Here is a 25,893-nt window from a genome sequence, read left to right on the forward strand (position 1 = left end):
GAGGGGGGAAGAGGTCTTACTGTTCCCCCGCCAGGTTACCGTGGCGGGGGGCATCGCCAGAAAAATCTGGCGATGCCCCATAGAAGCCAATGGGCTTCTATCGCAACCCTCCACCGCCCCGCGCCGACCCCCCGCCGCCTCGTATCGCCCCCTCCCCCCTCACCTGTGTCCGGGCAGCACAGCGCAGTGCTGCCCGGACCTGTGACCTCCTCCCTGCACTGATCCTCTTCCGGGTGCAGGGAGGAGGAGAGCCCGTCGCAGCAGCAGCAGCGCCGGGTGTGGGAGGGAGGGGAGAGCCGCCGGGACCTGCTGGGACCCGGCGACTCTCACCGCAAAGGACAGCTCTTAACGCAAGAGCTGTCCTTTGCCTTAATTATCACATATGTTACAGCATATTCGATAATTAAATATGCGATGGGTGGCAAAGGGGGGCGGAGATTCTTAGAGAATCTCCCCCCGAGTCAACTAGAATAAAGGTCAATGCATTTGTTGGTATTTGCTGCCCTCTGCTGCTTAGGACAGGGTGGCTCACTCATATAATCAGAATTTCATATTAATTAGGATATATAAGTTGAGGCACCAGTGTTTAGTAACAAATATCCCTAAGCTACAGTAACACATAATCATAATCTAGCTCATAGGTTCTCAAACTTTTGGTCCTGACCCCAAAGTGGGTCCTGGCCTTCTCAGCATGGGGTGGCGACTCCATGTTGCTTACCACCAGGCTGATGACTTTTTTAATACCAGTCAGTGATTCAAGGAGTCTGTTGAATTGTCTGTTATGTTAGACTCCTCCCATCACTTTGTGCCTCCACAATGCTGCCATGTATGTGCTGTCTGCTCACTACACATGTGATGTGATGACCGTCTGCAGTAACTTGCTGGGGTCCTGTCATTATTTTTATTCTCTGATGGGGTCCCAGAGCAAAATAGTTTGAGGACCCCTGATCTAGCTGATAGACATTCAGTTGACATTAGCCGACACGTGTTTTACTGTTGCCACAGCTTTTTTCCTTTTTTCTTTGGGGATTCTAATCTTTCTCACTACCAAGAAACGATTTGGTACTTATGTAGTAACTGGGCTGCCGATTTTGAAATCGGGTCCATCGCATCGCATCGCACCCGACCATATCGCATGCGATGCGATGCGATGCGATGCGATGGACCCGATTTTTCCATAGGATTCAATGTTAAAATGGACTCTGTCCATTTTAACATAGAATTCAATGGGAAAAGGGGTCCTTTTCATACCCCTACTATCCAAGTGGGCATGGAGTTGGATATAAACCTGTGGCGAGCGTAGCGAGCCACCGAGCCCGAAGCGTGGCGAGCGTAGCGAGCCCCGCGAGGGGACACAGAATACCGTCCCCTCGCGGGGCTCGCTTCGCTCGCCACGCTTCGGGCTCGGTGGCTCGCTACGCTCGCCACAGGTTTATATCCAACTCCATGCCCACTTGGATAGTAGGGGTATGAAAAGGACCCCTTTTTCCCATTGAATTCCATGTTAAAATGGACTCAGTCCATTTTAACATTGAATCCTATGGAAAAATCGGGTCATCGCATCGCATCGCATCGCATGGTCGTATGCGATGCGATGCGATATCGCATCGCATCGCATCTGATTGTATGCCTTAACTTAAGGCATACAATCAAAAAATCGGCAGCCCAGATACTACATAAGTACCAAAGATTTTCAGTGTGCAGGTACACTTTCAGCTCCTGAAAGGGGCAACTATTCTTTGATAGGTGAATAAACAGTCTGTTCTTAGAACGCCCCCAACAGTAGTTCCTTATAGTCATGAATAAAGGAGAGTAATTACCACCATGGATCAAAGGAGTAGCTTGTCCAGCTGATGACGGTCTCCAGTGCGTGGTACAGAGTTCCTGGTTGCAGAAATATAGGCCAGTGTCCACAGGAGCATATTAGTGCTAGTATCCCTACCTCAGTGCATAGGGGAAGAAAGCCTTCAGGGCAGGTGTTGAGATAGTGGGATCTGAGGCTGGTTCAGGCTGCAAAGTTCAAAGTCCAGGAGCCATAAACATGATGTAGGTGGGGTCCTGACACGTTTCGCTGTGTACCCCTCATGCAGATTTGTCAAAGGTGCATGAGGGGTACGCAGCGAAAAAGCATTAGTTAAGATAGATTGACAGTATAACAAATGTTTTCTGAAGGAATGACTCTAAAGTTGCCTATACACAGGTCCGATTTGGAATGTTTTCACCCAATTCCGATGGATCTGAACAAAAATCGGGTCATTGGTCAAATTGGACCCTTGTTGACAACTGATCTGATATGCAGTCTAGTGCGTCTAAGGTCAGATCATACAAGCTGCACAAATGTTCTCAGACTTGGCCCACCTCCCTACAGTGGGGAAAGGGGATCACATGCGATACGTCACATGCAGAAGGACCACATGAAAAAAGGGAATCGGCTTTGGGAAGTGAGAGCAGTGTTTGGACACCTTAACCCTATGCACACACCCCTACAGTATAACCTCCCCCTAGTGCTAACCCCAACTACAGTATTTACCTTCTGGATCCGACTAGATTCTGTTGGGTAATCTAGATACTGTAGGAGCCAATGGGGAATGAGCGGATGGGGCAGGCACATTGTAGAAAGGGATTAACGTCAGGTAGGGTAAGATCACTTTTAATAGAACATGTGAAAGATTGGAGATTAGGACAGAGTCTAATTGGTATAATATGCATGTAATTCTCTGCTCCCATGCAGTTCTCTACCGGATTTTCACCATGAGCCCCAGTCTGAAACCTGTGGACAAGTCAGTGGTCATCGAAATCTTGGTGAGTCGCGGTTCTTGTCCGGTACCTCTAATGTTATATGATCAGACAGATCCCTCAATGAAAAACTGCTAATTGCATAACTAATGATTGCTTGTGTAATACAACTAATATGTTACTCTCTGGAGACAACTGTTAGGTGCTATATAGGTATTGCCTTAGTTGTGATAGTATTGTATAGACAGTGTTCCATTCATGTGCCTCATACATAATTGATAATAATAATAATAATAATAATAATAATAATAATCTATTTGAAAGTCACTTTTTGTTACAAATAGACAAAACAGTGATAGTGATAACAGTCGTAGGGACATATTCCACCACTACAGTGTAACTTTTTATACCATACTATAAAGGACAGACGTCAGTAATAATGTGACATAGACACCACAAATACAAGAGCTTTATGTAAAATCTAGCTACTGTATGTATGTATAGGTGGCACTCATAGACATAAGAAGGGACAAGACAACTGCACCTGGATCACTGATGGAGATCACTTCCTCTGGATCCTCGGTCGAAATACAATAGAAACAATGATGAAACATGACATTGTTCTTTCCCCGTTGCTCTGGGTGTATTGATGTCTGTGTAACTTGGGTTCTCTCTTTCCTTTGTAGACTCCACAGGATGTAATTGTGAAAAAAGATTTGATAAAGCAAACCAGCAAATCAGGCATCATCTCTCTGTCTTATACACTGTCTGAGCTTGTAAGGTGAGAGTCAGACACACAAGGTGGCTGCAGACGTCCATTCACAGAAAATACTTAGTAATGTTGAGTCCTTGGCCCCAGCTCTAATTAGACTTATATTGTATGTACTGTACTGTAATAGTAGTAGTAGTAGTAACAGCAGAATAAGTAGCAGTAATAATAGTAGTGGTATTTCTAGTAGTAGTAAAAGTAGCAGCAGCAGTAGTAGTAGTATTAGCAGACATAGTAGTAGTAGCAGCAGCAGCAGCTTAGTAGTAGCAGCAGTAGTAATAGCAGTAGTAGTAGTAGCATCATCAGTAGTAGCAGTAGTAATAGCAGCAGTAGTAGTAATAGCAGTGGTAGTAGCAGCAGCAGCAGCTGTAGTAGCATCAGTAGTAGTAGCAGCAGTAGTAGTAATAGCAGTGGTAGTAGCAGCAGCAGCAGCTGTAGTAGTATCAGTAGTAGTAGCAGCAGTAGTAGTAATAGCAGCAGTAGTAGTGATAGAAGCAGTAGTAGTAGTAGTAGTAGCAGTAGTAGTAGTAGCAGCAGTAGTGGCAGTACTAGTATCAGCAATAGTAGTAGAGTAGTAGTATCAGTAGCAGTAGTAGTAGAAGTAGCAGCAGTAACAGCAGTAGTAGTAGAGTAGTAGTATCAGCAGCATCAGTAGTAGTAGCAGCAATAGTAATAGCCGTAGTAGTAGCAGTAGCAGCAGTAGTAATAGCAGCAGTAGTAGGAGCAGTAAGAGCCGCAGTAATAGTAGTAGTAGTGGTAGTAGTAGTAGTAGCAGCAGCAGTAGTAGTAGCAGGAGCAGCAGTAGTAATAGCAGCAGTAGTAGGAGCAGTAGTAGCCGCAGTAATAGTAGTAGTAGTAGTAGTAGTAGTAGTAGTAGCAGCAGCCGCAATAGTAGTAGAGTAGTAGTAACAGTAGTAGTAGCAGCAGCAGCTTAGTAGTAGCAGCAGTAGTGGTAGTAACAGTAGTAATAGCAGCAGTTGCAGTAGTAGCAGCAGCAGTAGTAGTAGTTGTAGCATCATTAGTAGTAGCAGCAGTAGTAATAGCAGTAGCATTATTATTAATAGTAGTAGTAATAGTAGCAGTAGCAGCAGTAGTAGCAATATTGTTAGTAGTAGTTGCAGTAGTATTAGCGGTAGCAGCAGTAACAACAGTAGCAATAGGAGCAGTAGTAGTTCTAGCCATCGAAGATCTTCTCCAGTAATAGTGGTAGTAGTAGTAGTAGTAGTATAAATAGCAGAAGCAGTAGTAGTAGCAGTAGTATTAGTTGTAGCCATAGTAGTAATAGTAATAGTAGAATTTGTAGCCATAGTAGTAGTAGTAATAGTAGTTGTAGTACAGGTTGAGTATCTCTTATCCAAATATCCGTTATCTAAATTATTCAGAAAACCATAGTTTCCAAAAAAGTTTTTTTTTTTTTCTAAAAACCTACTTGGTTTATCTGTAACAACATGTTTTAAAACCTTGTTTCGTGCACAAATAAAATCTATTTGTGTATTTCATGTGTTTAATGTGCTTATACAACATAAATGCAAGATACCACAAGATATATCATTGAAATATAAAAATATTCCAAAATACAAAATAATCAGTTATCCAAAATGCTTTTGGTCCCGAGCATTTTGGATAAGGGATACTCAACCTGAACCCATAATAGTAATAGTAGTACTTATATTAGCAGTAGTAGTAGGGTGTTCTTGATGTACTCTGAATTATACATTATTTTATTTTTACAGTTTGGGCGTATGGACCGTATCAGCAAAGTTTGAGGACACGCTGACAGAGAATTACACAACAAACTTTGAAGTGAAAGAATATGGTAGGATTTACAATGGTTCATATCAGTGGCACCAAGGTGATGGTTGTAGGGTGAGCCGTGCACATGGGACCTTGGGTTCCGGGATGCCAATGCCACATACCTTGCATGTATATACTATTCCATATTCCATATTACTTTAAAGCGGCAATAATTTACACTGTATAACCTGTTCAAATGATTGCTGCTTTAAATAAAAAAAAAAAAAATTTCTAGGGATGTGCACCGGACACTTTTCGCATTTTGGGTTCTGATTACCTTCAGGTTTTGGGTTCTAATGGGTTTTGCCAAAACACCCCCTAAAAGCATAAAAACTGCTAAAATTGCATAATTTGGGGTTTGTTTTTGCTCCTACGCTATTATTAACCTCAATAACATTAATTTCCAGTCTATTCTGAACACCTCACATCTCACAATATTATTTTTAGGCCAAATGGTTGCACCGAGGTAGCTGGATAACTATGCTAAGCCACACAAGTGTGCAGCACAAACATATGGCTCATCTAGGAGTGGCACTGCAGCGGCAGACAGGATGGCAGTTTGAAAAACTAGGCCCCAAAAAGACCCCAATCTGGCTTGATCATGTTTACCACCAGCCGAGGAGCAGTGGGCGATTGGTGCAGCAATGTATTAGCTGCAATTGGGTGGAACCTTCTGACCAGAGGCGGTGACCAGCCGAGGAGCAGTGGGCGATTGGTGCAGCACTGAGTTGGTCTGCGAGTGTGCTGTTCTGTGTATCTGTTTTTATCAGTTTAATATCTAATAAGACCACTATCTGGCTTGATCGTGTTGTTTACCACCAGCCGAGGAGCAGTGGGCAGAAACGCTCCTGTCACTTAGGCCGTCTTCCGACGGCATCTGGTTGTGTGATGCAAGGTGAGAGCGGCAGCGACGGACTCCCGGAATAATGCAGGGTGAGAGCGGCAGCGCCGGACTCCCGGAATAATGCAGGGTGAGAGCTGCAGCGACGGACTCCCAGAATAATGCAGGGTGAGAGCGGCAGCGTCAGACTCCCGGAATAATGCAGGGTGAGAGCTGTAGCGATGGACTCCTGGAGTAATATAGGGAATACCATCTGCATTACAGTGTCTGTGACACAGTCATGTATCAGTTATCTGTGATTAAGGTACAGTGCCTACATTAACGATACTGCAGAATGGCTTCCCGGAGACACCTGTAACACCCTATATGACCACAGGCGGCGAAAAGCCGAGGAGCAGTGGGCAATTGGTGCAGCACTGAGTTGGTCTGAAAGTGTGCTGTGCTGTGTACCTGTTTTTATCAGTTTAATATCTAATAAGACCACTATCTGGCTTGATCGTGTTGTTTACCACCAGCCGAGGAGCAGTGGGCGATTCGTGCAGCAATCAATTACTCTCATTAGTGGAATGCAAACAGTTGTATGCATTTAAAGACAAGTCCACTTATCACTTTTTAAGAATGCAAACAGTTGTATGCATTGAAAGACAAGTCCCACATATTATTGACTCTCAGCAGTAGGATTAATGAATGGTGATGCAAGCTGGAATTGTCCTTGGGCCCTCCCACCCACCCTTATGTTGCGAAAAAAGGACATGCACCCTTTAACAAGCCAAACATTTCAGCGACAGGGCCTACAAAACTGTGGCTGAAATGATTGGTTTGTTTGGGCCCCCACACAAAAAAAACAATTCATAATATCTCCCTGTATAAACTGGCTCTACAGAGACAAGATGTCATTGTCACTCATCATCCTCCTCCTCCTCTGATTGCTCGCCCCCTTCAGTGTGTACTTCCTCATCCTCACAGATTATCAATTCGTCCCCGCTGGACTCCACAATCACAGCTCCCGTTATAATATCTGGAGGCAAATCCTGGTCTTCATTGAATAATTGATCATTCATTTTTAAAAACATCATCTTCTCCACATTTTGCGGAAGCAACGTCCTTCGCCGCTCACTGACCAGGTTCCCCGCTGCACTAAAAACTCTTTCGGAGTACACACTGGAGGGGGACAACTCAGGTAAAATAGAGCCAGTTTGTACAGGGGCATTCAAACTGCCGTTTTTTTTCTGCCAGTACAGATATGGACTGTCATACATGTCTACTTGGATGCTGTTACCAAAGTAATCCTCCACCATTTTTTCAATGGTGAAGGCATCCAATGCAGCAACAGTAGACATGTCAGCAATCGTTGCCAGGTCCTTTAGTCTGGACCAGATGTCCAAACTCCCTCCTGCCTGTCCTGTATCCTGCCAGCGGGTTGTGTGGGAAATCGCAGCTGTTTCCTTGCAGGCACAGGTGTGGAGGAAAATGAAGGAGGAGCTGGGGCCGTGTCACGGTCCCCTTCAGATGACAATCTCCTGACCAGCAGGTCTTTGCACCTTTGTAGACTTGTGCCCGCCAGAAATAGAGACACAACATAAGCTTTAAACCGAGGATCGAGCACGGTGGCCAGAATGTATTCCTCTGACTTTAACAGACTGACCACCCTCGTATCCTGGCAAAGCGTATGGAGGGCATCATCCACAAGAGAGACATGCTTTGTGAAATCGCAATGCTTTAGCTCCTCCTTCACTTTCTCCAGCTGCTTCTGCAACAGCCTGATCAGGGGAATCACCTGACTAATGCTGGCAGTGTCGGAACTGACTTCATGTGTGGCTAGTTCAAACGGCTGGAGAACCTTGCACAACATGGAAATCAGACTCCACTGCGCTTGATTCAGGTGCAGTCCCGCTCCTCTGCCTCTTAGACAGGAGTGCAGGTGCAGTCCCGCTCCTCTGCCTCTTAGACAGGAGAGTCTAAGGGGGGTAAGCCACTGGGAGATGATTTCCCTCAGTTTCTCTAAGAGGTTTTCGGGCGTATGCCTCTTCCTGAAACCGGTGATACACAGCTTAGCCTGCCTTGGAAGGAGCTGGCGTGCAGGAGACGCTTCTGCTGCAGAAGGCGATGCATCTACCCAGTGGACTGTCACAGTCATATAGTCCTTAGTTTGCCCTGATCCACTTGTCCACATGTCCGTAGTTAAGTGGACAGTGGGTACAGCCGCATTTTTCAGGGCACTGAGGACACTTTTTCTGATGTCCCTGTACATCGCGGGTATCACCTGCCTAGTGAAGTGGAATCTAGATGGGATTTGGTACCGGACACACAATACCTCTATCAACCGTCTAAATCCCACTCCACTGATGGCGGACACCGGACACAAGTCTAACACCAACATAGTTGTCAAGGCCACAGTTATCCGCTTTGCCATAGGATGACTGCTCTCGTATTTCGTCCTCATCGCAAACGACTGTTGGACGGTCAATTGCTTAGTGAAAGACATAGCAGTCTTATGACTTCCCCTCTGGGATGATGACCGACTCCCAGTGGCAGTAGTAGGCGTAGCGTGGCAGGATCCTCCGGAGGAATCTTGGATAGAAGAGGAGTCAGTCATGCTGGTGACATGGCCTGCAGGACTCCCCCTATCCAGATCGAGGAGGATATTGACGAGGAGAGAGTTGGTGGTGTGCTTTTCCGGCGCTTGACTTCAACAGGAGGTCCAAGGGATTTAGGTGTCCCTGGACTATTAGCCACAGATTCTGAACTAAACACAGATTTATGAAGGGTCTTCAGGTGACGTATAAGGGAGGATATCCCTAGGTGGGCGAAATCCTTACCCCTGCTTATTGGAGCATTACATAAGCTACATATGGCAATACATTTGTTGTCAGGATTCGGATAAAAAAAATTCCAGACCGTAGAGGTGGTATTATTGGTCCTCTGCCCAGGCATGACGATGGGCTTTTTCATCCCATGGACAACAACTGTTTCCCCCCTGGTGCCTCATTTAAGCAAACCACCTCAGTATCCTCCTCGTCAACTTCCTCCTCAGCGCCAGTTACATCATTATCCTCCTCTCGGTCTCCAACATTGACACCTTCATTATCTAAATCAGAAACTGCACTGTGGGTGATCCTTCTAGCATATGCATAGGGAGTGCTGAAAATGGTGTAAGGAGCCACCTCTTCCCTTATAGCGATGGGAAGGTATCACAACCACCAACACCCTTGGACTCTCCTTGGGGGTTTGTGATAACATGTCTTCTTTAGTAAGCAGAGATGTTTGCTGTGTTTTTGATGACAGCTGAAATCTCTTCAAATTTCTAAAGGGGGAGTAGGAGGGCTTGCATGGTCATGTGTAGTTGAACCACCAGTCATGAATACAGGCCAGGGCCTTAACCGTTCCTTGCCACTCCGTGTCGTAAAGGGCACATTGCTAATTTTACGTTTCTCCTCCAATGATTTGAATTTATTTTTTTTGGTCCTCCTTTTACTCAACTTTGGCTTTTTGGATTTTCCGTGCCCCGTACTTTGACACTGGACATCGGCCTTGGCAGACGACGTTGATGGCATATCATCGTCTATTTCATCATTACTACTTGCATTTGCAGCCCATTCAGAAGTAAGAGGAAGCGACCTTCATCTTTCCCTAATTGATTCTCCATATTTTGCATCTCCATTATTTTTGTGGAGTTATGCAATATAATTTTACACCACAGGACAGCACCACTGGAGTGCAAGTACCGTATTTGCCGGCATATTAGACGACCGGCCATATAAGATGACCCCCCAACAATAGGAGGGCCCCAGGAGGGCCCAGCTAAATGCAATAAGGGCCAGGAGGTAATGAAATGCCCACGGGCCGAGAGGGCCCGACTATCATGCCCACAGGCCGGAGGGGCCTGATCTGTACCCACGGGCCTAGTGCCCAATCACCCGGTGGTCTAGGGAGGGGTAGGTGGCCTGGGGCCGCCTACCTGCTGTTGGGAGAGGCCACAGGGGGGAGCTTTGTCAGCTCTTCTGCTTTCCACCCCTGCTGGCCTCTCCGGATCTGGCCGCCATCTTTCTTCTGCCGCTGGCCAGGAAAGGCCACCGGCCTGCTTCTCCTCTTCACTGCTTCTCCTCTTCGCCGCCCCAGCGTCTTCTGACCTCTTTAGTGGCCGCAGGAGCTCTTCTCCTCGCCACAGTCTTCTGCGCTGTCCTCCGGCGGATTCCGGCGTTCACTTGCTCCTCGGCCAGGGGACTTCCTTCCTCGCCCTCCCGGCGGCAACTGACGTCAGACACCAGGGGCGAGGCTGAGTATGGCGCGGCGAGTGCTGATTGGCTCGCCACAGCCGCCTGCCATTGGCTCCCGACTCCGGAGCCCTGATTGGCTCCCGAATAGCGGGACATTCAAACCGCCGCGAGCGGCACTTTGGATTGGCGGCCGCAGCGGCGCCAGATTCAAAGCACCGCTCCGTTCACCACCGCTTCCATCCCCGCTGCACCTCGCCTCCATTAACCTTGCGCAGACCCAGCGTATAAGGCGTATCCCACTTGGAGGCATTTTTTTCAGGGGTAAAAAGTCGTCTTTATAAATAAATAAATATATTTATTTAGTAGATGCACCAGCACACTGTTTTTTATTAATATTTATTTATTGGGCAGCACGGATGGTGTAATGGTTAGCATTACTGCCTCACAGCGCTGAGGTCATGGGTTCGATCCCCACCATGGCCCTAACTGTGCAGAGTTTGTATATTCTCCCCGTGCCTGCGTGGGTTTCCTCCGGGTACTCCGGTTTCCTCCCACATTCCAAAAATATACAGGTAGGTTAATTGGCTCCCAACAAAATTAACCCTAGAATGTCTGCGTGTGGTAGGGAATATGTGGTAGGGAATATAGATTGTAAGCTCCACTGGGGCAGGGACTGATGTGAATGTTCAAAATGATCTCTGTACAGCGCTGCGTAATCTGTGTGCGCTATATAAGAAACTGTTAATAAATAAATAAATGTCGGACTCAGTAGTACAGTAGATGCACCAGCAGAGAATATGTACTAGTTATGTAAGGCTATAAAAAAATACACCAGCAGGGGGGTATTATAATTAATTATACAACAGATGCACAAGCAAACTGGTATACAAGTGGTTAAGTTTAACAACAGTATTGCAGCACACTGCAGTCATATACACAATGTCTGATATAAGGCTGTAAAAAATACACCAGCAGGGGGGTATTATTAAATAATTATACAGCAGATGCACAAGCAGACTGGTATACAAGTGGTTAAATATGTTTTACAACAGAGTGCACACTGCAGTCATTCATAACATGTATGATTTAATTGGCCAGGTAGAGGTACTGATGGGCTGGCAGCCAGCCGCTGGCAGTGCAGACACACACACCACCAGAGAGCAGACAGTGGCACTAGTAGGCACTGGCAGTCGTCCCAGCAGAAAATACAACACAGCTCCCTACCTAACCTAACTAACTAACTACTCTCTCTAACTAGCTCAAATCACGAGTGAAAAATGGTGTCGGATGCTCGCTCTTTTTTTAGTGTTCCGGATCTCGCGAGAATCAGTCGCAGAGCAATGACATTTTGCCTGCGTGCCCAGATCTGAGTCAGGCGGGAAGCTCGGATTGATGATGTTCATGCGGGCTCGGATCTGGGAAATCCGAGCCCGCACATCTCTAGAAATAATATCACAACATGTTTCCAACATACACAAAGCATAATACATTAAGCTATGGGAGACTTGCCTACCCTTCCTGGGGTCCAGGAGTGGTGCCCAATTTTTAGGAGACTCTCATCCATTCTGGGAATGTAGGCAAGTATGACACATAGTATAAATACATACAGATGACACACACAGTATACATACACACAGCTGCCACACAGAGGGCCTTATTCTAGTTCACTCTTTCTGACAAAATCCATCTTAGATGGACAAAACCATGTGCACTGCAGGTGGGGCAGATGTTACTTGTGCAGAGAGAATTAGATTTGGGTGGGGTTTTACTTCAAAGTGAGATCTATATTGCAGTGTAAAAATAAAGCAGTCAGTATTTTCCCTGCACAGAAACAAAATAACTCACGCAAATCTAATTCTCTCTGCACATTTTACATCTGCCCCCCTGCAGTGCACATGGGCCCTTATTCTGGTTGGTGCGGCCGAGCCGCATATGCGGCTCCGACCGCACCAGACGAATCCCCGCCTACAAGACGGATCGGCACGGCCGTCCGTACACGGACGGCTGCCGATCCGCATGAAAATGGCGGGGCGTACGCCTCCACCATGTTGGGAGCTGCCCCCTGCATTCGATGGTCGATGACCATCGAAGGCAGGGCCGCACGCTCCCCCCGCTCACGCAAGCTTAGAGCACACGGACAATCGTCCGTGTGAAAGCTTGTATTGGGGCGGGCAGCTGACATCCGGCGATGTCAGCTTTCCGCCCCCATCACTGGCGTCATAGCCTCATTACCATGCATACGCCCCGCGTTTGCATGGGAACGCCCATGAAACGCTGGGCGTATACATAGGGTAATGAGGCTATTAAGCCCCTCACGCCCCTATATGCCCCCTTTGCGGCGTCTAAATTTTTGACTCGGAGAATTCCCCTGCACATGCGCAGAGTGACCTCTGCGCATGTGCAGAGTGTAAACATCGGCGGTACGGCCGCACGCGGGCCGTACCGCCCAGATCAAAATAAGGGCCATGGTTTTGTCCCTCTAAGAAGTATTTTGTCAGAGTGAACTAGAATAAGGCCCATAGTGTCACGGACCCACCGGTCGCCTGTTCAGATACGTCAATCTGAGCAGCTCCCGCCGTGACTGGGGTTCACTTTGGACACTCGGGTCCCCGCTTTGAGGTACACTGCCACCAGCCAAAGCCTGATTTTAGCGCTTTGAAACTGCGCAAGGAGCGGCTTGGCTAGCACCTGACCATACAATGCAATATAAAAATGGTAACGTTGTAGCGTTCTCTTCTTTGGCTTACAAGGTCCTAAGAATCACAAAATCAGAACTGGGAATATGTATTATTTATTCCCAGAAATACTACAGAGCTTTAAGTGATAAAAATGGTTACAAGATATTACAATGATTTTAAAAGCACACACAAGATAAATGCAATTCAGAAATAAAAGGGAATTAAAAAATGACAGAACAGTATCTTACACCCAAGAACAAATCCTTCCGTGGGGGGGGCTCCACATGAAATCAAACGGTCGCTTCGAGCTAGATGCTGTTCCCCCAAGAAGTACCAACAGGTATAGGGAGAAGTGTTTAGTTATACTTGCAGGCTCCCTCATCCCTCCCACCCATGGGATTTTGACCCGTTCCTTGCTGGAACTAGGGAATGTCCCTGGTAATGTATCTTCTACAGTACATGCAGAATTTGTCTGCTGTTTTCAAAGTGATTGATCCTCCTTCCTTATCCAGTGAGACGCATAGCAGACAGGCTTCACTGATAAGCGATCTGAAGGAAGGAGACAATCTCTAACCTCTTCTTCTGGACCATGGTTTATGAGGGGTCTCAGATCTTATCTGACATCCTAACTCCAGAGAACTATACAGATGGTTACACTCCCTGGGTCACCAATAGTTTACACACATAATACAAGACATGTTCTGATCTCCCACATAATAATAGCTTTTTTTACACACAATACCAGAAATACATTGATCTCACACATAATAATAACAGGAGGCATGCTTTATTGAGCCTACCACCTGATCTGATCGTTACACATAGTATACATACACACAGACGACATACACAGTATACATACACACAGCCGACACACACAGTATACATACACACAGCCAACACACACACAGTATACATGCACACACAGCAAACAAACACAGTATACATACACACAGCTGACACACATAGTATACATACACACAGACGACACACACAGTATACATACACTTAGTCAACACACATAGTTTACATACCCACAGTATACATACACTCAGCCAACACACACAGTATACATAAACACAGCCGACACGCATAGTATACATACCCACAGCCGACACACACACAGTACACATACACAGAGCCGACACACACTCAGTATACATTCCCCCCCGCTAAAACAGTGTATTAGAAACGCATCTACAGCACCTTCCAAAAGAAATGCTGCGTGAGAGGAGCTGTTCACTGCAGCTCCCCCTACAAGCAGCCCAGGGACTCATGATAGATGTACCACCACCCACCGCCCCCCCCCCCCCACCCCCCCACCCCGTCCCCCCCCCCCCCCCCGTCCCCATGTGTGCACATGCACGGGACTAGCTAGAAAGGTCTGTGGTCATATACTGTAACATTCTCATAGAACACTATACAGCAAGGCTTGAGAGGAGACCACCTACAATATGATACATCTCAATTTTATTTTCTGTAATCAAGAAGAGGAATCAATTTATTTATTGGAAATATACTAATATCAGCATTTTGTTCTTAACCCTTTCAGTGCTGCCAAGTTTTGAAATAAAGCTCGAGCCAGCTAAAAATTACTTCTACATAGAAGATCAAGAACTAAGAGTGAAAATATCAGCACAGTGAGTATATGTGTATTCCTGGGGTTTGCATTAATTAGGTAAAAAAACATGTCGAGTTATAGATACAAGAGGTGTATGTGTGATCTAGTGATCAGTGATATATGTACAGGCGGTGTCTGTGTGTTCTAGCTATCTGATATATGTACTAGTGATATATGTACAGGAGGTGTCTGTGTGTACTAGTGATCTGATAAATGGGTACTTGTGTACTAGCACGGCGCCCATCGCATCGCAGACCATATCGCATGCGATGCGACGCAATATCGCCCGATGTTGTACAATGGCATACAATTTTAAAATTGTATGCCATTGCATATGGCATACAATGCCATACAATGCGATGGGATGCGATTAAAAATTGTATAAGCATCCTAATGGGTGCTTACAATGCTTAAATGCACCCCCACGCCACCCCCCAAGTATAAACGTGAACCCAAAGCGTGGCGATTGCAGCGAGCCCGCGAGGGGCGGCGGTACGCGTCCTACGACCTTTTCATACCCCCACTATCCACGTCGGCGTGGAGTTGATTTTATAAAGTCTGGCGAGCGCAGCGAGCCACCGAGCCCGAAGCGTGGCGAGCGCAGCGAGCCCCGCGAGGGGACGCGGATACCTTTACAGGTATCCGCGTTCCCTCGCGGGCTTTACAGGTATCCGCGTCCCCTCGCACGCTTCGGGCTCGGTGGCTCGCTGCGCTCGTCACACTTTATAAAATCAACTCCACGCCGACGTGGATAGTGGGGGTATGAAAAGGTTGTGGAGGCGTACCGCCGCCCCTCGCGGGCTCGCTGCACTCGCCACACTTCAGGTTCACGTTTATACTTGGGGGGTGGCGTGGGGGGGGGGGGGAATGTAAGCATTGTAACCACCCATTAGGGTGCTTATACAAATTAATATCGTATATGCATTAAAATCGTATCGCATGCCATCGGGTGTATGGCATGCGATGCGATTAAAAAATCGGGCGACTAATTACCGGCGCACCTTGCTAGTACACAAGTACCGTTAAATGAATAGGAGGTGTTCGTGTGTACTAGTGATCAGTGATATATGTACAGGAGGTGTCTGTGTGTACTAGTGCAGGGTTGCCAACCCTCCCGGAATGGCCGGGAGGGTCCCGGAAATCGGGTCCCCCTCCCAGCCCCCCGGAAAGGGGGGCAACCCCCACGCATATCCATCCATCACCCGCAAACCCCCACCTGGTGGGGGGGGTCCGCAGGTCAAATGAAAGGATTGCGTCATTTTAGCCCCGCCCCCTGTAGTGCAAGGACTGAAATACTGGCATTGCACTGCGTGGGGCGGGCTAAAATGACACGCTATAGCCACGCCCCCGATAGAGCAGCCTGCCCATGGCTCCACCCACGAACCGCCCATTCCCCTCCCAGTGATGGCCCCGCCCCCCTACTTCAGTGAGCTGGCTGCCCTCTCCCAGAGAGGGCAGCATAAAAGTTGGCAACTATGTACTAGTGATCAGTAATATATGTATAGCCGGTATCTGTGTACCAGTGATCAGTGATATATGTACAGGAGGTGTCTGTGTGTACTAGTGATCACTGATATATGTACAGGAGGTATCTTTGTGTTCCAGTGATAACTGATATATGTATAGGTGGTGTCTGTGTACCAGTGATCAGTGACATATGTACAGGAGGTGTCTGTTTGTAAAAGTAACCAGTGTTATATGTACAGGAGGTGTCTGTGTGTACTAGTTATCAGTGATATATGTACAGGAGGTGTCTGTGTGTACTAGTGATCAGTAATATATGGACAGGAGGTGTATGTGTGTACTAGTGATCAGTGATATACTGTATGTACAGGAAGTGTCTGTGTGTACTAGTGATCAGTGATATATGTACAGGAGGTGTCTGTGTGTACTAGTGATCAGTGATATATGTACAGGCGGTATGTGTGTTTACTAGTGATCAGTGATATATGTACAGGAGATGTCTGTGTGTACTAGTGATCAGTGATATATGTACAGGAGGTGTCTGTGTGTACTAGTGATCAGTGATATATGTACAGGAGGTGTCTGTGTGTACTAGTGATCATTGATATATGTACAGGAGGAGTCTGTGTGTACTAGTGATCAGTGACATATGTACAGGAGGTGTCTGTGTGTACCAGTGATCAGTAATATATGTACAGGAGGTGTCTGTGTGTACTAGTGATTAGTGTTTTATGTACAGGAGATGTCTGTGTGTACTAGTGATCAGTAATATATGTACAGGAGATGTCTGTGTACTAGTGATCAGTGACATATGTACAGGAGATGTTTGTGTGTACTAGTGATCAGTGATATATGTACAGGAGGTGTCTGTGTGTACTAGTGATCAGTGATATATGAACAGGAGGTGTCTGTTTTTTTGTGATGGCTAATACAATGTATATAGTTAATATTTTATTTTACACTTCTCAGTTATCTATATGGGAAGCCTGTCGATGGAAAAGCATTTACTCTATTTGGATTAAAGAGAGACAATGAAAAGAAAAGTCTGACTGAATCTCTAAGAAGGGTTGAGGTACCTAAATCTGTCTTATGTAAGAAGAGGTGTGGTATGGGAGTCCGACAGTCATTACACCAAAGCGGGAATTCTGACTGCCGGCACTCCACAGTGGGACGAGTGCAAAGAAGCCCCTTGCGGACTTGCTGCAGGTTGTATTCTCCCGCTCTGGGGGTCTTGGACTCCCACGAGGGAGAATAGCCCCTTCAGCCACGAGGGAGAATAGCCCCTGTCAGTCAGGATCCTGACTGTCGAGCTTATAACATTCAGGATTCCAATGTCGGTCTACTGAGGACCGTCATCCAGCTTCCATCAGAGGCTGGTCTGTATGGGGTAGATTTATTACTCGGCGATCAGGGAAATCTGTGCTATCCCCATGCGTTATAGCAGGGGATAGCGCTTCCCCTGATCTATCACACCCGCCGAGCGTTTACTCTAACGCCGGCGTTGTGGGGCAGGAGGCATAGCGCAGGGGCGATATTTTGCACTGCGCCCCTGCCTCCTGCCAGATTTATGAACGGTCAGCATCGCTGACCGTTCCGCCGCCTGCAGCTGTCGACTTCGCCAGCTGCAGGCGGCGATGCCCTATACCTAACAGCAGGGACAGCGCTGTCCCTGCTGCTGGCGCTGAGCTGCGCTGGGATCTCGCGAGACTAGCGAGATCCCGCGCATGCGCAGTCAGCCGGCCGGGGGGGAAGGAGACGGCGCATCAGTATTAACTGATGCGCTGTCTCCAGGAGGGTCATCGCCGGAGGAGGGAGTTAGCGCTCCCCCACTCCGGCGGCAAGATGTTAATAGATCTTGTCGGTGTCCCCTCCTGCTTCGCCTCGCTAATGAGGCGAAGCAGGAACTGTTATAGCGGCGCGATAGGCGCCGCTATAATAAATCTACCCCTATGTTCTTCTCCACATATGTATTAGATAGGAAGCTCTGTGTCCTGAATTTGTTAGTTTACACAATCATTATCAGAGGCAAGTCTTGTTACTGTATATCCTCAGCACTACCCACATTAGGGGGCCTATTCATCACTGGGGGGGAGGGGGGGCTGGGCGGCCCCCGATGATTAAGTATACAACTTGCTATGAGTTGTTGATGGCAGGGGCAAACACAGGAAGTTTCTGGGGGGTTCCAAAAATATTTTTTCAATAAGCCCAGCCGCTTCCTCAACGTCATTGTGCACAAAACTTCCTCCAGCCTCAATATACAAAGTTTAGGGTTGAATTCTTTGCCTGTTTTGATTTTGATCCCATTTGTATGAACCAGATATCTAATGGTGAGGGAGAAGCCATCTTGGAAAGGAAAGACCTTTTGAAGTATTTCCAGAAAGAGGAAGACATGCTGCAATGGAGGCTGTACTTGACTGTGACTGTCATCACCGGGTCAGGTAAGATATGGAACCACATGTTCTCATTTGCTCCTTCACAGTCAGAGTTTGTTAAATACTGTAGACCACATGGTGCCAGCAAAGAAATAAACTTACTGTAGGTCTTTGCTTCCTACATTTTCTGTGCCTACAGTAGGTGCTGATCAAACAAATGCATCGGTCAAAATCAGAGATGTGTCAAGCAGGGTTGCCGACTTTTAGGCTGCCCTCTCGAGGATAGGGCAACCAGCTCCAAGAAGTAGGGGGCGGGGTGGCGGATGTGTTGCAAAAAGGGGTGAAGCTGGAGGCAGGGCTCACCAAAGAAGCATGCGGTGGGGGCATGGCCATTGCAACATTTTGGCCATGCACCTGCTGTGTATTCTTTGTATCACAGGCATTGAATAGCAGGGGGCAGGGCCACAATGATGCGATTCACATCATCTGATCCCCACAGCCTGCCCACCAATGAGGGGTTGAGGGAGGCTGGTGCCATTGCAGGTGAATTGTCCACTTTTCCTGGTGGGTCCAGAAGAACCCTATTTCCGGGAGCCTCTCAGCTATTCCGTGAGGGTAGGCAAATATGGTGTCAAGCCATTCGATTTATTAACAATTGTTTTAAATAAAATAATGTGAAAAGGTGTATTTTTTCACACCCTTTTTCACTAAATTTTAGTATCACCTAAATGCATTAAAACATACCTCCCAACTGTCCGGATTTTCAAGGGACCTTTCCATTTTTTGGGGATAACAGTGTCCAGTGGTGTTGGGGGTGGGCAGTTGGGACTCCCCCTGTCACATGCTGCTCTGCTTAGCAGTGTGACACATAGAGCATGTGCCCATAGAGGGAAATTTACTAAGAAGGCCAATTAAGGCCGATCCGTGTACGAACGGTTACGACCGGGATCGGATGTATTCAGTCAAAAATACGAACGGAGAATACAGCAAATTTTCTGATGTTATCATTTGTATTTTACTGCCTAGTTTCCCGGCAGCCAGGGGCATAACTCTGGGAGGTAATGGAGTCATCTGCAGCCGGGCTCCTGCTTCCAAGGGGGAACCTCTCCTCCCCTGCAAGTTTGAACCAGTTCATTGAAAGCCGTCGATATCTCTAAAGTGGCTGACTAAAAGGACCATAGAGGTCACACTTTATTTTAAATATAATATACATTATATACATACATTTATAAAATGTACTCTCTGTGTGTGTGTGCGCTCAGTGGGCGGGTGATGGGGTGGGACACCAATATTTATCTTGCCTCCGAGCAACTGAGACAAACTTACACCACTACCGGCAGTCAAATACGGATGAGGCTGAAGCAATTGTACAGAACAGTTAGATCCACGCAATGCTGCCCGTGTAAATTAAATAGAAAACAAATTAAATCATTTAACCACCACTGCGCTCAATGAGCTGGTCCTGGTTGTAGAAATACAGGGGGTAAATTCAAAGGGGGTCCCCCTGTATTTATATAACCAGCACCTGGCTCTTGGCCTGGGTTCCCAAAATACGGAGGACAAAAGGAGTAGGGAATCCCCATAATCGGAAACCAGCACCAGGCTCAAACAGCCAGCGGTGTCATGCCACAGCTGGGCGACACGTTTTACATAAGGTCACCCTTGCCTGGGGGAGTGGGGACCCCTCAATAAACGGGTCCTCTCCCTCCAGGGGAATCCCGGACCAGGCTGAAGCCCAAGGATGTCCCCACCACCCCTGGGCTGTGGGTGGTGGGCTGATGGAGTTAGAAGTGTAAAAAAAAGAAGAAGTATTTGGTTCTGCTGTGGAACAAGAAGTCCCAGGAAGCCTCCCCCACATGCAGGGACTTAGAGAACCACAAGTCCCAGCATGTGGGGCATTAATGGGTCCACAACAGAAACAATACCTAAATAAACACACACACTGTAATAAAGTATAACTTTAATTCATACACACATACATACTTACAGTACATATAGGGTCCCCCGTAGGCCTGTCCTCTTCTCCAGTAGAATCCATAGGGTTACCTGTGAAAAAAAAATCATACTCACCACCCATCCGATGTAGATCGCGTCCTCTTCATTCTAGTAGCATCTAAGATTTTTAAAAGACAAACGCGTAACTGGCTCCAGTGGACTGAGGAGCAGTGTGTTGACAGCCAGAGAATGAGGAAGTCTCCTCAGTCCACTGGATATGGTATTCAATTTACTTTTTTTTAAACCCCTGGATGCTACATGGAACGAAGAAAACGCAATTTACACTGGATGGGATGGTGAGTATTATTTTTTGACAGGAACCCTATGGATTCTACTGGTGAAGAGGACAGGCTACGGTGGACCCTATAGGTAAGTATGTATATGTGTATGTAGTATGTATTAATGATATACTTTATTACGGTGTTTGTGTGTGTTTTATTTAGGCAATTTATTTGTTTCTGTTTTTGAACCAGTGGGCCCAAATAATGCTGGGAATTGCATGCTGGGAATTGCGTGTTGTGAGGGTTGCTGGGACTTGCTGTTCAAGAACCGAACCCAATACTTTTTTTTCCCTCTTTTAATTTGCTTTGACATATAAAATACATTTAAACATTATACATTGTTTCAAACAGTATTTTTTCATTTGTATTTTCTGTTTGAGGGTTCCTTTGCTAATACATTTTCGGCACCTTCACTAATCCCCCTATTCTTATTCTTTTCCTTAAACATATATTTAAGACAAATTAGACAAAGACATACCTGGGGGATGGGGGGGGGGGGGGTGTAGGGCGCCATCAGACCGTATCTCCCTTTCCATTTTCCTTATTTCTTCGCAGAACACTATTCTGTATCTTATCTTTATTCTTTTGCGGCTATCTGGCCCTCAGCTGTCCATTATCGTATCAGCCCCACTTTACTCGTTCACTATATTATGATAATCTAACCATGGGGACCAGATTACCCAATACTTTTTTTCAATGTTTACTCTTTTAATCTCATCAGCCTGCCACCCACAGCCCAGGGGTGGCAAGTACAGCTTCAGTCCGGGGCTGGGTTCTTCTGGCGGGGGGGGGACCCCTTTATGAGGAGTATTTTCTGCTGAATTATTGGACAAATTCAGCAGTACAAATTATAGTAAATGAGCACACCACCATAGAACTAATGGCCATATACTGCCATGGTCTATCAATGGCTGAGCTTGCCATATATAAATATCTGATACCTTTGTTGATACCTTTGTGTTGACTCTGCTACATTTGTTGATACTGTTGTGTTGTCTCTGATACCTTTGTTGATACCTTTGTGTTGACTCTTCTACATTTGTTGATACTGTTGTGTTTTCTCTGATACCTTTGTTGATACCTTTGTGTTGTCTCTGATACCTTTGTTGATAACGTTATGTTTTCTTTGATACCTTTGTTGATACTGTACCTTTGTGATGTCACTGATACCTTAGTGAAGCCGTTTATACGACTTTCCAATGGTTTTCATGTCTCTCTCGCAGGCAGTGACTTGGTGGAAGCACAGCTGGATGATATTTATATTGTGAAGTCCCCATATAAAATCCTCTACACTAAAACCTCCAAATACTTCAAGCCAGGAATGCCCGCTGACCTGATGGTAAATAACTCCATGATATATTCCTAAATAGGTGCAGATATAATTGGAGCATTGGTTTTGCCCATTGCTTTGGCTTTTAGATTTATCGCCACCTGCATATGTTAAGAATTATTTCATTTCTTTTTACCTATCTTAGGTATTTGTTACAAACCCAGACGGGTCTCCGGCTCATCGTGTCCCTGTGGAGGCTCAACCAGGCAAAGTGGGAGGCACAACGCAGGCGGATGGGACAGTTAGATTCTCTGTCAACACACCGTCAGATAAAGACTCGCTGCAAATAACGGTAATGTGTGCAATTAAATCTGTTGTATTGGGTCACTGGACACTTGGGTAAACCTCTGGTGGACCCATGGGCTTGTTTGTTCTGTCATATTTTTTTTTTTTTGGGGGGGGAGGGATGGTCAACGAAAATGATATTCAAGGTGATATTAGACTTATTAGACTTAATACTTACAAATGGTGACAGAATATCTGACATAAATTTGGGTGAAAACCTGAGATCCAGTGACCATCAAGCAGTATGGATCAGAATTAAGACAGAGATTGACTCATCGCACACAAAAACAAAGGTGTTAGATTTTAGGAAAGCTGATTTTCTAAAGATGGGAAACTCTGTAAGGGATTCTTTGGCAGAGTTGAGGAACTTGGAAGGAGTGCAGGATAAGTGGGGAAAATTAAAAAGTGCATTTCTAAAAGCAACAGAACTTTGTGTCAAAAGAGTTAGGAAAAACACAAAGAAAAGAAAGCCATTGTGGTTTGCGAAAGATGTAGCAAGAATTGTGAAAGCAAAAAAGTTGGCCTTTAAGAAATTTAAGCAAACGCAGAATAATGAGGAAAAAGAGGTGTATCTTGATAGACAGAAGGAGGCTAAGAAGGTAATCAGATGTGCAAAAGCACAGGCTGAAGAGAAAATGGCCCAGTCAGTGGGTAAAGGGAGGAAAACTTTTTTTAGGTATATAAGTGAAAGGAGAAAAACAAAAAGTGGAATAATTAGACTGAAGACAGAGAGTGGACGTCTTCTTGAGGGGGACAATGTAATAGCAGATCATATTAATAATTATTTCTGCTCAGTATTCACTGCTGAAAGAGAGGGGAAGGGGCCACAGTTAAGTTGCAAGTATAGTCAGAAAACTGAGGGAGAAACAAGTACATTTACAGAGGAGAAAGTCCTCACAGAACTCTCAAAACTGAAAGTGGATAAATCAATGGGGCCATATGGAATAATCCAAGGATACTAAAAGAGCTTAAAGGGGAGATTATAAAACCAATAACAGAATTATTCAACCAGTCACTAGCTACTAGAGTAATCCCAGAGGACTGGAAAACAGTGAATGTAGTCCCACTGCACAAAAGTGGAAGAAAGGAAGAGTTAAGCAACTATCGATCAGTGAGCCTTACATCAGTAGTAGGGAAATTGATGGAAACACTCTTAAAAGAAAGAGTTGTAGAATTTCTCAAAACCAGCAATTTACAGGATCCGAAATAGCATGGGTTTACTGGGGGAAGATCATGTCAAACAAATCTTATTGACTTTTTTGACTGGGTGACTAAAGTAATAGATCAAGGTGGGGCTGTAGATGTAGCTTATCTAGACTTTAGTAAGGCTTTTGACACTGTCCCAAATCACAGACTGTTAAATAAACTTGAAAGCTTGGGATTGGATTTTAAGATAGTTGAATGGGTAAGAGTGTGGTTGCAGGACAGAAAACAGAGAGTTGTAGTAAACAGAGTACAGTCAAAGGAGGGAAAGGTTACAAGTGGAGTACCCCAGGGATCTGTACTTGGACCTGTGCTTTTTACTATCTTTATTGGTGATATTGCAAATGGAATTGAGGGTAAAATGTGCCTTTTTGCAGATGACACAAAGGTATGCAACAGGGTAGACACACCAGGAGGGGTAAAACAAATGATTGATGATCTACAGTATGTAGATTAGAGGAATGGTCAAGAGCATGGCAACTACAGATTAATTCCAAAAAAATGCAATATCATGCACTTCCAAAGACTAAATATAGTATAAATGGCACTATAATGGAAACTACTGAGGAAGAGAGGGATCTAGGTGTCACTATTTCAGGGGACTTAAAGGCAGGTAGGCAATGTAACAAAGCAATGAAGAAGGCAAGTCAGATGCTTGGTTGCATAGGGAGAGGTATCCAGAGTAGAAAGAAAGAAGTAATAATGCCACTGTATAGGTCATTGGTACGACCTCATCTAGAGTATTGGGTACTTGTATACCTTCACGGCTCCCATTGCATGCCATCGCATGCCATATGTAGGGGCATGCGATGGCATGCGATGCGATTTTACCGGGTTTTTATGCATTTTTGATAAAAATCGCATGCGATCTGATGCGATGCGATGTCATTTTTCACTGAAATTATGGACATGAGTTGAAATCATGTAAAATGCACCCCAAATGTCATTTTTCACACTGTACCACCCCCACTATCAACGCCAACCCGAAGCATGGCGAGCGCAGCGAGCCCGCGAGGGGCAGCGGTACACGTCCTACAACCTTTTCATACCCCCACTATCCACGTCGGTGTGGAGTTGAGAATAGAAAGTGTGGCGAGCGCAGCGAGCCACCGAGCCCGAAGCGTGGCGAGGGGACACGTATACCTGTGAAGCCTGCGAGGGGACACGGATACCTGTCAAGGTATCCGCGTCCCCTCGCTGCGCTCGCCACACTTTCTATTCTCAACTCCACACCGACGTGGATAGTGGGGGTATGAAAAGGTCGTAGGACGCGTACCGCCGCCCCTCGCGGTCTCGCTGCACTCGCCACGCTTCGGGTTGGCGTTGATAGTGGGGGTGGTACAGTGTGAAAAATGACATTTGGGGTGCATTTTACATGATTTCAACTCATGTCCATAATTTCAGTGAAAAATGACATCGCATCGCATCAGATCGCATGCGATCTCATGCGATCGCATGCAATGCGATGCGATTTTTCCCTGTACGATGCCCATCGTGGGAGCCGTGATACTACACAAGTACTGAGTATTGTGTTCAGTTCTAGAGGCCATATCTCCAGAAAGATATAAATACATTAGAGACTGTACAAAGAAGGGCAACTAAAATGGTGCATGGCCTACATCACAAAAAGGTACTAGGAAAGACTAAAATATCTTAATATGTATTCTTTGGAGCAGAGAAGGGAAGGGGGGGACATGATAGAAACTTGCAAATATATCAAGGGCTTTAACAAGGTACAGGTGGGAGACATTCGTCACAGGAAGAGGAGCAACAGAACACAAGGACATGCACTGACACTAGAGGGATGAAGATTCAGGGGAAATGTGAGGAAGAATTACTTCACAGAAAGAGTAGTAGAAAAGTGGAATAGCCTCCCATCAGAAATGGTAGAGGGAAATACAGTAGTAAAATTTAAACATGCTTGGGATAGGCATATTGATATCCTTACAAATAAATAAGGATCAAATATGGTTTGAGGTAACATGTTTAAAAAAGGGGCAGACTAGATGGGCCAAGTGGTTCTTATCTGCCGTCAAATTCTATGTTTCTGTGGTAATTCAGCCTTGGTAATGTAGGAAGCATGGCTTAATCCCAGCCCAATGTTCTGATGGGAGCTCAATGCATCCCTCAGCCATGGACAGATTCAGGAGGGAATTTGTAGTGCCATTTTAGTATGGAGTAGAAGATAGTCTAATGAAGAGAAGGGTAAGCACATGAGGGAAGAGGGCCCTGCTCATGAGAGCTTACATTCTACAGGAGAGGGGCAGACAGAAAGTGGGTCTTGAGAGACAGTTTAAAGTTTTGTAG

At 45.9% G+C, this 25,893-nt stretch overlaps 1 protein-coding gene across 1 annotated transcript in view; it reads left to right on the forward strand.

Annotated features, from left to right (window-relative positions):
- Positions 1–25,893, forward strand: part of LOC146075795 (venom factor-like) — a 116,271-nt gene that overhangs the window by 26,788 nt on the left and 63,590 nt on the right. The window contains exons 4-11 of the mRNA XM_083185394.1: positions 2,732–2,802; positions 3,423–3,517; positions 5,239–5,321; positions 14,588–14,675; positions 17,090–17,192; positions 18,438–18,558; positions 21,992–22,107; positions 22,244–22,390. Coding sequence (XP_083041520.1) covers positions 2,732–2,802; positions 3,423–3,517; positions 5,239–5,321; positions 14,588–14,675; positions 17,090–17,192; positions 18,438–18,558; positions 21,992–22,107; positions 22,244–22,390 — 824 coding nt within the window. The remainder of the gene's footprint in view (positions 1–2,731; positions 2,803–3,422; positions 3,518–5,238; positions 5,322–14,587; positions 14,676–17,089; positions 17,193–18,437; positions 18,559–21,991; positions 22,108–22,243; positions 22,391–25,893) is intronic.

This window comes from Crinia signifera, chromosome 4 (genome assembly GCF_055691185.1).
Source record: "Crinia signifera chromosome 4, ASM5569118v1, whole genome shotgun sequence".
Taxonomy (NCBI): Eukaryota; Metazoa; Chordata; class Amphibia; order Anura; family Myobatrachidae; genus Crinia; species Crinia signifera.